The sequence below is a fragment of the Cynocephalus volans genome, chromosome 13 (genome assembly GCF_027409185.1).
Source record: "Cynocephalus volans isolate mCynVol1 chromosome 13, mCynVol1.pri, whole genome shotgun sequence".
Taxonomy (NCBI): domain Eukaryota; kingdom Metazoa; phylum Chordata; class Mammalia; order Dermoptera; family Cynocephalidae; genus Cynocephalus; species Cynocephalus volans.
The window spans coordinates 64,430,120-64,443,967 of record NC_084472.1 but is presented as its reverse complement, the minus strand read 5'-3'; the positions used below and the strand labels follow the sequence as shown (position 1 = coordinate 64,443,967).

Here is a 13,848-nt window from a genome sequence, read left to right as displayed (position 1 = left end):
TCTATATAATAACAGAGAATATCCTGGCAGTCAGTTCATCTTAGTTCATCTCCATGAGAATCATCCTAGTCCAAGCCACCATTCTATCTTGCTCAGATATGGTAATAGTGTCCTAAGAGTTCAATACTGCTTTTTGCTTCTTCCAATCGCATCTTCATATAACAGCCAGAACAACTGGACCAGTTCAGACGTGTATATGGCTGCATGTAACAGAAACTTTCTAACTGGATTATAAAATATGAAAATCTGTTACATCACACAATATGCTCAGACTCCAGAGTTGATGAATTCAGTAGCTCAGTGATGCAGTCTGAGACCCAAATTTATTCCCATTATTCCCATTTTTCTCTGCTATCCTGTTTGTGCTCAGGCTGATTTCCTTCAAGATAGCTAGATGGCTGCCTGTGGTAACTGGGATAACATTCTTTCTCATTCACATACAATGAGAGGAGAGAGAGAGAAAGAGAGAGAAATCTATTTTTCTGGCCTGGAATGTCAAGAGATTCCTTCACTCTGTTTGGGTCAACTCAGGCCATGGTTGGCTTCTCCAGCCTCTCAAATCAATCACTCATGTGGTGGAATGAGTGGTTACCAAAACCCCCCCTCAGATTTCTGTTAGGAGTGAGGAAAGGGAAACGGGTGCTGTTCAGTTATCTTTCTAAGAATTTAAGTCATTTCACATCATTCTGATGCTTAAAAGCCTCCAATTGCTTCCAGTTGCTCTTAGAATCACATCAGGAAGTCTACAAGGCAAACACAATCTTGCACCACTTGTCTGTGCAGTCTAATCTCCTGTCATTTTCTGTCTGCATCTCCCTTCAATTGCTCCAGCTACAACAACCTTGAAAAACTCCCAGGCCCTTAGCTTTATGCACTTGCTGTCCTGTCCACCTGATTGCTCATCCTTGCAGCCAGCCACACTCTTCGTCTAGCTAAAGCCTCTAGGTTCTGCAGATTTCAGCACATGTCACTTCCTGAGAGAGCTTCTCCCGATCACACTGCCTAAAGTAGGTTTCTGCTTGGCTGCCAACCAAGTTATTCTCTCCTATGCCCATGTATATTTCTTCCTCTGAACAACATGAAATGCATTTTACAACTACACATTTATTTGTGAGTTTGTTGTCTAATGTCTTTCCAGTGAGAGTGGGGGTTGGAAAACTTTTTCTCTAAGAGGTCAGATAGTAAGTGTTCTAGGCTTTGTGGGCCATACAGTATGGTCTCTGTAACAAGATCATGGGTAACAGGATCACTCTAGGTGTAGCGTGTGTGTGTGAGCATGAGCGTGTGTCAGTGTAAGCATGTGTGTGTGCATGTCTGTGCATGTGAAGGGACAGAGATCTGAGGCAGGACACAGTGGGCTCAAGGGGGACAGTAAGGTGGACACTGTCTTAAGGACTTCAGGAACTCTTGGGACTTGGTCTAACTCAGGTTTTGTAGTTTTATCTTCATTGGTGCCTGTCAAGAGGAAGTCTTGTCATTAAGATGATGGATGAAATGAAGTTTTACAACTCAGATATAAGTCTTCGATGTCCTTGCCACCCCAGTCCGTTGGTTCTCCACAGTGATCAAGGTTATCTTTCAAAAATGCAAAATTGTCCCCATCACTTGCCTCCAGAAGATGTTCAGTGGCCCTTTGTTCCTTTCAGAGGTGTGTTTATGCCATAGACATTACCAAGAGAGAGCTACAGAGTCCCAGGAGTGGTGCTTGCTGCTGGAGTCACAGACGTAGGGAAGACACCGTGGTTTCTGATTGCCAAGATCAATTCTCTTATGTGTGTCATTCAAGACACTTTTCAACCCAAGCTCAGCCTCATTTTTGGTCACTTCCCCATCCCCTCAGCTGTTTCCACCATTTCCTGGAAATGCCCCACTTTGTGCACCTTTATCTCTTTCTCTTACTTTTCATAAAACCTTTCCCAAATCTATTAGAATGAATTGTTCTCTCTCTGGGCTGTCATAAAAGTTAATTAAATAATTTGTATAGAAATGACCAAGTTTTATTATAACAAATTGCTTTTTTAATCTGTCTGACCTAATATATGGTGCCTGACTTGAAGACACATGCTGTATCCTCCTCATGCTTATATTTCTAAGGGACAAAGTAGGGTACCTGGCATAAGTCAGTAAAATTTGGGGCAAGTGTTGCATTGAATTACTTACAAACAGAGATAACAGATGCCTCTTCTGACTATATCACAAAAGGTTTAGGGGCACAAATAATCTCACAGATGTGGAAGCTTTTAGAAAACAGAATGTTACATAAACATAAAGCAGAATTATATATTCATTTTATATTTAATTATATTGAATTCCTTTTTCATAGGGGTATAATTTTTATACTGATATGTTAATATGTTCCTGACAAATTCTTAAGAATTTGAACTTTCATTTTATAAGAGAAAGAAGAGAGCAATAATGAACCTAGAAAATGAGTCATGTTTTGATATTGTGCTCTAATTATGTAAAGTGTAACCATTGTGGGAAATTGGCTGAAGGGTACATGAGACCTCCTCTGTATTCTCTTTGCAACTTTCCGTGACTTTGTAATTATTTTAAAATAAAGAGTTTTTAAAAAATCACTCTTAATGGTAGATTTGTATGTGCCCTGGGCCACCACACTTCGTATCTGGAGGGCCTTCAGAGGTCTATCTGTTTATCACTGAACGCCTGAGGTCGGCAAGGAGGTAGAGAAGGAAACCTGATGGACTGTCACCCCCAGAGCGACAGGTGCCCTTCAGTCTCTGCTCCAATCTCACCTGCTCAAGGAAGACTTCCTGGGCCTTCCTGTCTCAAAGGGAGACACCAATCTCTCCTCCCACACCTTCACTTTCCAGCTTCATTTTTCCTCACACACTCACCATCTTTACTTACTGTATATTTTTTACTTCTTTATTTTAGTTTCTGTCTCCTCCCACTAGAATGTAACTTCCATGATGGCAAGAATTTTTTTAAAAAGTGTTATGTTGTATCCTTATTGCCTGGAAGAAAGTTTGGCATGGGTAATGCACTCAGCAAATGTTTGTCGAATGAATGAATGAATCTTTGTAGAAAATGAAAGCTTGAAAATCAGCTGTTTCCCCGAGAGAGAAGTAACTCAAATCTGCCCATCTTTGTACGAGAGCAAACCTGTCTTTGAAGCTGAAACATTTTTCCTGTGTTCATACTTCAGAAAAAGAAGACACGGCTGATAATATCTGAAAGGAAGGAAACAGTGCCTTGTGCTGGGCCTCTGTATGAAACAGTATAAAATTTTTTATAAACCAGCCTTCTAAACGGATTCCAGAGATGAATTATCTTACTTTCCTCTTGGCTATTCTTCATGTATACAGAGGTAAAGATAATCTTTATGTCTTTATTTTAACAATTTACTCCTTTTTTGGTCTTACAGTATGATACGTTCAGAATTTATAATACTCTTTGGCTGGCTTAGATAATTTCTCACTTGTCCAGAAAAACTAAAAGTTACAAATGCCAATTATCAGCAGTGGAAACCTTTTTAGACTAAGGTAGAAACTGTCAGCCTTTACTGTGATCTCAATTTACTATCTTGCTAGGTCTTTGAAAGCTTAAGATACTTATTTGGTGTTTCCCTCATCAAGTCTAACTGAATTTATTTGATGTTGTGTATTTCAGCTGTATGTGAGGAGATACTTTGGGACACAACTGTTAAACTTGCTGAGAATATGACTCTAGAATGTGTGTATACATCAACGGACTCCTTAACCCAGATGGAGTGGTTCAAGATCAATGCATTGAAGAAAGAGTCCATTGCCATTTTCAACCCTACTTATGGTGTAATCATAAGGAAGCCCTATGCTGATAGGGTGTACTTTTTAAATTCAACGATGAGTCCCAATGACATGACCCTTTCCTTTCACAATGCCTCTGAAGCTGATGTTGGCTTCTATTCCTGCTTTCTTCATACTTTCCCTACTGGATATTGGGAAAAGAAGATACAAGTGGTTCAGTCAGGTAAGGGCAAATTTTATATTTTGTTTTATCCACCTACAGCATTTGATTTTATAAGGCTCAAGTAGAAGCTACAGAATACTTTATCGTAATTTTGTGGCACTTTCCAATGCCATTTCTAGATTCTGTGATATTATTATTTCAAAGGAGTAATACTGTGATTCAGTTTGATTTTTCTTATTGCACTATCATTTCTGAGTAGTAGAAATGTCTCACAGATTTGAATGTAGTGGGAGAAAGCACAGGTTTTATTCTGTCTTCCTGATAACTTGAGCTTAGATTAAACTGGTGTCAGCAATGCATGGATTCAACAGCCAGTTCCCTCCTTTTCAAGGCTTTATCCCATTCACTAGGCACTCAGCACTAGTGTCAACCTTTGGATGTTCAGGATCCTTTCTACAGAAATGAATCTAGATTTATTAGTGAATCCTGGGCAGGGTTCAAACACTGTCTTCATCTTTCACCTCATCCAAGTTTAGCTAGAGAGGACACTTTACTCAGAAATTGCTAGCTATCATATCAGAAAGAATCTAATGATCTCTTGGGGAGTTTTCTGCCCTGTCTACCAGTTAATGTGGTTTGGTCCTGCTACTTATGGCCACATGGAGTGGGTCTGGGATATTGGAAGAACTCGGGTTCTATAGCCATTACTTTCTACGTAACCTTGGGATAGTTGCTCAATCTCTCCAAACTCAGGTTCCTGAATAGTAAATTGAATTAATAATACCATTTTCTTTTTTGAGTGGTTTAGGGATACTATGTTTAAAGATCTTGGCCCATGGTAGTCAAAGAATACCATGCGAGTCAAAGGTATTATTATAATCACTATTATTATTATTGTTTCCTATGCTTTTGATACAAAATGACTAATGATGAAATTTTCAGATATCAGTGACAACTATCTAAAGAAGGGAATATTTTGGAATATTTGTGCGTTTCTTGTCTGGTGTCTCTCAAATTATACCCCATGGACATATAGAGGAGAATATTGTATGACAAACTGATACCATGCTTTATTTTTGAGGGATCCATATTCTAAAAGAACAATTACAGTATTATGAGGAATATCAAATGATTGGAGGTAAGAAAAATTTCCGTGTGTTTAGTTTTCATTTTCTCTTTGAGTATAGCTAAGCTCAAGACTAACTTTGTGTCTATGGCCGGGGCCGATAGGATGCCAATTAGCAAAATTTCTTCAGTTAAACACTTATTTATTAAAGACTCCATTTTGCTGCTCAAGTCTTCATTTGCTTTGGGTACAGGCATCTGTTAAATGCTCTTTGCAAGCAGTTAGTGTGGAATCCACTTTCGACCAGCCACACAAATGACGGAGGAATTAGCAAGGGTCCCAAAGCAGAGGAGCCACCGGGGCTAGGACAAGAAGGGCTCCCCCCCACCTGCATGACAAACCTTTGCAGTTTAGTTCCAGGTCTACTATTTCAATTTCTCTCAAAGGGGAACCAATTGAAAACAGGTAGCCTGACCTTTTCTGAAAGGTTAGGAGACAGGATGGAGCTAAAATCTAGAGAATCAAAGGATGGTTGCTACATCAAGGTAGGATTTTCAGCATCACGTACCTACAGTTTCAGGAATATTTACCTGTTTTTATCAGCCAGATTTATTGCACCTGCTACTTTGTGAGGTTAGGAAAAGAGAGCTCTTCGCCTCAGGGGCTTTTTGAGAAATAATGGTGAGCTTTTCAGTCAGTGGCCAGTCAGAGAAAGGGATGCCTTACTTTTCGGGCTTGAATTCTTCATGATGGTATCCTTAAACATATTTCATTGCTGTTGTTTTGATCACTTATACTTTTAAAGAACAGATTGATGTAATGGGCCAGTGAGGGTGATCTACCCAATTCTGAGATTTGGAGGGCTTACTATTTTTAAACTAAGGACGATAGCAAATTTCAAAAATATAGTAGTTATATTTCAATATTAACAGTAAGTATACTTAAAATTTTCTTTATGTGCTTTATTAGCAACATACCACAATCTATAAATATTGCATTTTTGTATAATGTGGAGGGAGAGTTTGCAGCCTATTGAACAGTAAAAATGTTGAACTTGGAATCCAGAAATTCTAATTAGTATAATAGTTAGAACTTCATAAGGATGAAGGAACTGAGCCACATGCTCTCTACATATATTAATTTGTTATTTATTGATAGCTTATTATGTGCGAAGAATCTTACATAGTTAGTATCTTACATAGGTTTTCTCATTTAACTCCTACTGTATACTTGGATGTGGCTATTACTTTGGTTTACTGGTGAGACCTTGAGGTATAGTGAAATCTAACAGCCTTTCCAAGGCCTTATGCTTCCTTTGTGTTTCATCACCTGATGTTGTAAATAGATATAAAGTGACAGCCTGGGGGACATGGGAGCCCCCTGAGGCTGTCAAAGAGGAAACATGGCCATTGCATGTCCTGTGGATCCCCCTTCCCCCAAGCTTTCAGCTAGAGTTGAAGAGCAAATTGGACATGTTATTCTGGGTAAACAGTACTGTTAATACAAAATTATTTTTAAATGTGTGTTCGCTTCAGGAGGCATTCTTAATTAGCAACTGATTTACAGGATTTAATGGTAAGAATGGCTGTGTTTACTTTATGTCCTTCATGGAAAATATGCTGAGGTGACTTGGGAGGCAACTCTTCAAAGGCAACCTTTTCACAGCAGTGTGTGGTGGGAGTGGGATCACAGAGAAAACTACTGTCACCTGTGTATATGTGGCCTATAGTGATAATTATGGAAATTCTCCCCCAAATGGGTGACCCACTCAAAGTACTCTGCTACCTGACTTTTACTGGCTACCTAATCTGTATGAAGCAGCCAAATGTCATGTCATTTAATACTCATGAAACCCCATGGGGAGGTAATGTTTCCCATCACACAACTGAAGATCTGAGATTCGGAGTTGTTACCCAACTCATCCAAGGTTGCTGAGCTGCCAGGTCACTCACCAGAGTGAAGACAATTGATGTTTCTGAAGTGTCTGGAATGAGATGGAGAGCCTGACTCCAGCAAAATGAATCAGGGAGGCTCAAGGTAAGGAAAAGTTGAGTTGGACCTTGAAGAATTAGAAGGAATTTTTTAAGATAGAGAGGCTGGGGTGAGGGAAGGAGAGAAGGCAGAGGGTGAAGGACATCTTAGGGGTCTTGATGGCATGAAGGGGTAGAGAATGGCCCTGTTGACGAGGACACTGAGTTCGAGTAGGATGTGGTTCTCATGCTGGACTCCGAGGCCCTTCATGCCCATGAGAGGAGACCTGAGAGGTGGCCTTAAGGTTGGGGCAGAGACTGTGAAGGGCTCAATGGATGATAATTTGGGGTCTCAGGTAAGGTTTCAGTACAGTAGATGTGATGTTAAAGGAGTTGTAGCCGACTGGGGCAATTAAATGCTAGAGACGAGCCTGAAACATTAGTATATCCCAGATCTTGAGATACCTAATGGAGTTTGAACTTCATTTTGTAATGTAGGCCCTGGGATGTCTCTGAATATTTTTCTGAGAGAGACAGAATAAACCAATTTTTTTTTCCTACCACCCAGAGGATTAAACTAGGTGTGGCCTAATAGGGAAGGGTTTAAGGGCATGGTGAGAAAATAGGATTCTATAGGTTGGAACACTTATGTACTAAGTGGACTATGAATTGGTATATATATTATATTAGTTAGGCTTATCCAGAGAAACAGCACCAATAAGATGTGTATATATATAGAGAGAGACTTATTATAAGAGATTGGCTCATGTGATTATGGAGACTGGCAAATCCAAATCTGCAATGTGGGTGGCCAGCTGGGGCTGCAGGAGAGTGATGGTACACATGAAGTCTGGAGGAAGTCCCTTTTGCTTGGGGAGGCCAGTCTTTTTGTTCTATTCAGTCCTTCAACCGATTGATGAAGCCTACCTACATTATGAAGGCAACCGGTTTGCTCAAAATTCACTGATTTAAATGTTAATATAATCTAAAAACACCCTCCAAGTTGACAAAAAAAAAATTAATAATCAAATCTGTTTTGGAAAATAGTATGGTATTAGCTAAAGAACCCCATAGCTTATAATCTAATAATTTCACTCTGTTTGATATCTTAGAGATTGACCCATATTGGAGAAATTCTCAACAAAGTTTATAGCAACAGTGATTGCAATAGCAAAAAATTGGTAACCCAAATACCCACCAACAGAAGAATGGACAAATATACTAGAGTATTAGGTATCCACTAAAAATGAATGAATTTCACTATGCTCACCAAAAGGGATGGACCTCAGGAATATCATGTTGAAAGAAAAGAGCAAATTACAAAAAATTACATAGGATGTGATTCTTTTCCTTTAGAATTTTTAAAAACATGCAAAATTAAACAATATGTTATTTATAGATGCACATTGTGTAAAACTATGGAGAAAAACAAAGTTTTTAAGTGTGCACAGGTAGGAATAAAGAATCAGGAAGGACCAAGTCAAGAAGGACCACAAGAGTCTTCAAAGTTCATAGTCACAGTGTTTTTCTTATACAGGTGTTTTATTTCCCATTTGTCTTAAAAATGTTTTAGAAAATTTCTTTCAAATCTACTGAATTTCTAATAAAAATGGTGCAAAAAGATGCAGTTGTAAATTTTGAACAGTTCAAATATAATCATGTAAGATAAGGATGGGATTTTCATTCTGACTTGGCCTGGGGTAAGAGAGAGGGAAAATTCAGCAATGATTCCAAATTTTTTTTATCCAGTTACTAAAAAATGGTGGTTTCATTTAAAAAGATGGAAAGTTAGGAGGCCAGCTTGGCTTGGAAGAGAGGAAATGAGTCTGTTTCAGGTGCGTTGACTTGTAAAGTGGCCTTTGACCAACTGGCAATTGAGATTATATGGAACAGCAAACCAGAAGAAAGTTCAGGATTGAAAACACCACTTTCGAAGTCATCTGAATGATCACCGCATATGTAAAAAAGATGGTTAACTAGGAAAGTTCTAATGATTAGGGACAGAAGTTCAAGTCATAGTTTTGGAGGATGGTCACATTGAGGAGTGTGAGTACATTCATGTTAAAGAATACAGAGGTCATAGGGAAAGGGCGAGAAAGGCAGGAGACAGGAAGGGAGATGCAGAATAGATGAATTACTGATGTGGAGCAGAAGATAGGGTTAACTCACATGGCAGTAGAGGGTTGTATATTCTTGCTTCCACACATTCAGTTACTTTGTGGGAGCCATACCAAGTATTTTCTGCCTTTATGATCTCCCATATTCCAGTCCACTTATCTCAACTTGGGCACAGAGATGTTCCTTACTGTCTCCCTTGAAGGGTTTCATTCCACTGGGTTGGACGAGGCTCCTGGTACATCACCCACTCTCATTATTAGAAAGGTTGTTATCTCTAAGCCCTTCAAGGCCCAGTGTTCTCTACCCAGCTCCCAGCAGTTTCCATAGCAGCCAAAGTTTTCATGCATTCTCACATATACGTTGCTGGCTAGTGGCACTAAGGAAGTTCCTTTGATGTTGGGGACCCCAGAATTGATGGCATTTCTGAGGAATCCCATAACAAAAGGGATTCCAAAGAACATACTAGCCTATATATGGATTAGGACCACCATGATCCACATTTTTTGGAATGCTGGGGTGAAGTCAGGATTTAAACTTGATTTAAAGCTGGAAAGGGGAAAGTGTCCCAGATCCAGCTTTTAGGAATGGGTGTGCTGATTTGTGGAAGTTGAACTTACTTCTCCATTAATTCATTCATCAAGTCTTTATTGAGAATCCACAATGTTTGAGAAAATATTCAGTGGTTTGGAAGACAAAAAGACGTGGATCCTAGCTTTATTTTTTTTTTATTTTATTTTATTTTTTGGATCTGGGAATCTGCATTTTATTTTATTTATTTATTTTTATTATTTTTTTTTTTTGTTAATTATTATTTTTATTTTTTATTTTTTATTTTTTTTTATTTTATTTTGTCGATATACATTGTAGCTGATTAATGCTCCCCATCACCAAAACCTCCCTCCCTTCTCCCTCCCCCCCTCCCCCCCAACCATGTCCTTTCTGTTTGTTTGTTGTATCAACTTCAAATAATTGTGGTTGTTATATCTTCTTCCCCCCCCCCCCGGTTTGTGTGTGTATGTGTGTATGTGTGTGTGTGAATTTATATATTAATTTTTAGCTCCCACCAATAAGTGAGAACATGTGGTATTTCTCTTTCTGTGCTTGACTTGTTTCACTTAATATAATTCTCTCGAGGTCCATCCATGTTGTTGCAAATGGCAGTATTTCATTCGTTTTTATAGCTGAGTAGTATTCCATTGTGTAGATGTACCACATTTTCCGTATCCACTCATCTGATGATGGGCATTTGGGCTGGTTCCAACTCTTGGCTATTGTAAAGAGTGCTGCGATGAACATTGGGGAACAGGTATACCTTCGACTTGATGATTTCCATTCCTCTGGGTATATTCCCAACAGTGGGATGGCTGGGTCGTATGGTAGATCTATTTGCAATTGTTTAAGGAACCTCCATACCATTTTCCATAGAGGCTGCACTATTTTGCAGTCCCACCAACAATGTATGAGAGTTCCTTTTTCTCCGCAGCCTCGCCAGCATTTATCGTTCATAGTCTTTTGGATTTTAGCCATCCTAACTGGGGTTAGATGGTATCTCAATGTGGTTTTGATTTGCATTTCCCGGATGCTGAGTGATGTTGAGCATTTTTTCATATGTCTGTTGGCCATTTGGATATCTTCCTTAGAGAAATGCCTACTTAGCTCTTTTGCCCATTTTTTAATTGGGTTGCTTGTTTTCTTCTTGTAAAGTTGTTTGAGTTCCTTATATATTCTGGATATTAATCCTTTGTCAGATGTATATTTTGCAAATATTTTCTCCCACTCTGTTGGTTGTCTTTTAACTCTTTTAATTGTTTCTTTTGCTGTGCAGAAGCTTTTTAGTTTGATGTAATCCCATTTGTTTATTTTTCCTTTGGTTGCCCGTGCTTTTGGGGTCGTATTCATGAAGTCTGTGCCCAGTCCTATTTCCTGAAGTGTTTCCCCTATGTTTTCTTTAAGAAGTTTTATTGTCTCAGGGTGTATATTTAACTCCTTAATCCATTTTGAGTTGATTTTAGTATACGGTGAGAGGTATGGATCTAGTTTCATTCTCCTGCATATCGATATCCAGTTATCCCAGCACCACTTGCTGAAGAGGCAGTCCCTTCCCCAGTGAATAGGCTTGGTGCCTTTGTCAAAGATCAGATGGCAGTAAGTGTGTGGGTTGATTTCTGGATTCTCTATTCTATTCCATTGGTCAGTGTGTCTGTTTTTATGCCAGTACCATACTGTTTTGGTTATTATAGCTTTGTAGTACAGCTTAAAGTCAGGTAGTGTTATGCCTCCAGCTTTATTTTTTTTGCTGAGCATTGCTTTGGCTATTCGTGGTCTTTTATTGTTCCATATAAATGTCTGAATAGTTTTTTCCATTTCTGAGAAAAATGTCTTTGGAATTTTGATGGGGATTGCATTGAATTTGTATATCACTTTGGGTAGTATGGACATTTTCACTATGTTGATTCTTCCAATCCAAGAGCATGGAATATCTTTCCATCTTCTTGTATCCTCTCTAATTTCTCTCAGCAGTGGTTTGTAGTTCTCATTATAGAGATTTTTCACCTCCTTGGTTAACTCAATTCCTAAGTATTTTATTTTTTTGGTGGCTATTGTAAATGGGCAGGCTTTCTTGATTTCTCCTTCTGCATGTTCACTATTGGAGAAAAGAAATGCTACTGATTTTTGTGTGTTGATTTTGTATCCTGCTACTGTGCTGAAATCATTTATCAATTCCAACAGTTTTTTTGTAGAGGTTTTAGGCTGTTCGATATATAGGATCATGTCATCTGCAAACAGGGACAGTTTGACTTCATCTTTTCCAATCTGGATGCCCTTTATTTCCTTCTCTTCTCTGATTGCTCTGGCTAGTACTTCCAACACTATGTTGAATAGGAGTGGTGAGAGTGGGCATCCTTGTCTAGTGCCTGTTCTTGAAGGAAAAGCTTTCAGCTTTTCCCCATTCAGGATGATATTGGCTGTGGGTTTGGCATATATGGCTTTAATTATGTTGAGATACTTTCCCTCTATACCTAACTTATAGAGGGTCTTTGTCATGAATGAGTGCTGAACTTTATCAAATGCTTTTTCAGCATCTATAGAGATGATCATATGGTCCTTGTGTTTGAGTTTATTAATATGGTGTATCACATTTATTGATTTGCGTATGTTGAACCAACCTTGCATCCCTGGGATGAATCCCACTTGATCGTGATCAATAATTTTTCGTATGTGTTGCTGTATTCTGTTTGCTAGTATTTTAGTGAGGATTTTTGCATCTATATTCATCAAGGATATCGGCCTGTAGTTTTCTTTTTTGGTTATATCTTTACCTGGTTTTGGTATCAGGATGATGTTTGCTTCATAGAATGAGTTTGGGAGATTTGCGTCCGTTTCAATCTTTTGGAATAGTTTGTAAAGAATCGGTGTCAATTCCTCTTTGAATGTTTGGTAAAATTCTGCTGTGAATCCATCTGGTCCTGGGCTTTTCTTTGTTGGGAGCCTTCTGATAACAGCTTCAATCTCCTTTATTGTTATTGGTCTGTTCAAATTTTCTACGTCTTCACGGTTCAGTTTTGGGAGCTTGTGTGTGTCCAGAAATTTATCCATTTCCTCCAGATTTTCAAATTTGTTGGCGTATAGTTGTTTATAGTAGTCTCGAATGATTCCTTGTATTTCAAATGAATCAGTTGTAATATCGCCTTTTTCATTTCTAATTTTTGTTATTTGAGTCTTCTCTCTTCTTTTTTTTGTTAGCCATGCTAATGGTTTGTCAATTTTATTTATCTTTTCAAAAAACCAACTTTTTGATTCGTTGATCTTTTGAATTGTTTTTTGGTTTTCAATTTCATTCAGTTCTGCTCTGATCTTAATGATTTCTTTCCGTCTGCTAACTTTAGGATTGGATTGTTCTTGTTTTTCTAGTTCTTTAAGGTGAAGTGTTAGGTTGTTCACTTGCCATCTTTCCATTCTTCTGAAGTGAGCATTTAATGCAATAAATTTTCCCCTCAATACTGCTTTTGCAGTATCCCACAGGTTTTGGTATGATGTATCATTGTTTTCATTAGTTTCAATAAACTTTTTGATTTCCTGCTTGATTTCTTCTTGGACCCATATGTCATTAAGTAGAATGCTGTTTAATTTCCATGTGTTTGTATAGTTTCCAGAGTTTTGTTTGTTATTAATTTCTAGTTTTAATCCATTGTGGTCTGAGAAGATACATGGGATAATTCCAATTTTTTTGAATTTATTGAGACTTGATTTGTGACCTAATATGTGATCTATCTTGGAGAATGATCCATGTGCTGATGAGAAGAATGAATATTCTGAGGTTGTTGGGTGGAATGTTCTGTAGATATCTGCCAATTCCAATTGGTCTAGAGTCTTGTTTAGATCTTGTGTTTCTCTACTGATTCTTTGCCTAGATGATCTGTCTAATATTGACAGTGGAGTGTTCAGGTCCCCTGCTATTATGGTATTAGTGTCAATTTCCTTCTTTAGGTCTAATAGAGTTTGTTTTATAAATCTGGCTGCTCCAACATTGGGTGCGTACATATTTATGATTGTTATGTCTTCTTGATGGATCAGTCCTTTTATCATTAAGTAGTGTCCCTCATTGTCTCTTTTTATGGTTTTTAGTTTAAAGTCTATTTTGTCAGATATAAGAATAGCCACTCCAGCTCGTTTTTCTTTTCTGTTTGCATGGTAAATCTTTTTCCATCCTTTCACTCTTAGTCTGTGTGAATCTTTATGGGTGAGGTGGGTCTCTTGTAGGCAGCATATAGTTGGGTCCTG

At 38.3% G+C, this 13,848-nt stretch overlaps 1 protein-coding gene across 1 annotated transcript in view; it reads left to right on the top strand.

Moving 5' to 3' along the window:
* The first annotated feature begins 3,285 nt into the window (after positions 1 to 3,285).
* The window catches only part of CD226 (CD226 molecule), a 91,413-nt gene continuing 80,850 nt past the window's right edge, over positions 3,286 to 13,848 (top strand). The window contains exons 1-2 of the mRNA XM_063077538.1: positions 3,286 to 3,331; positions 3,634 to 3,972. Of these exons, the coding sequence (XP_062933608.1) occupies positions 3,286 to 3,331; positions 3,634 to 3,972 (385 nt within the window). The remainder of the gene's footprint in view (positions 3,332 to 3,633; positions 3,973 to 13,848) is intronic.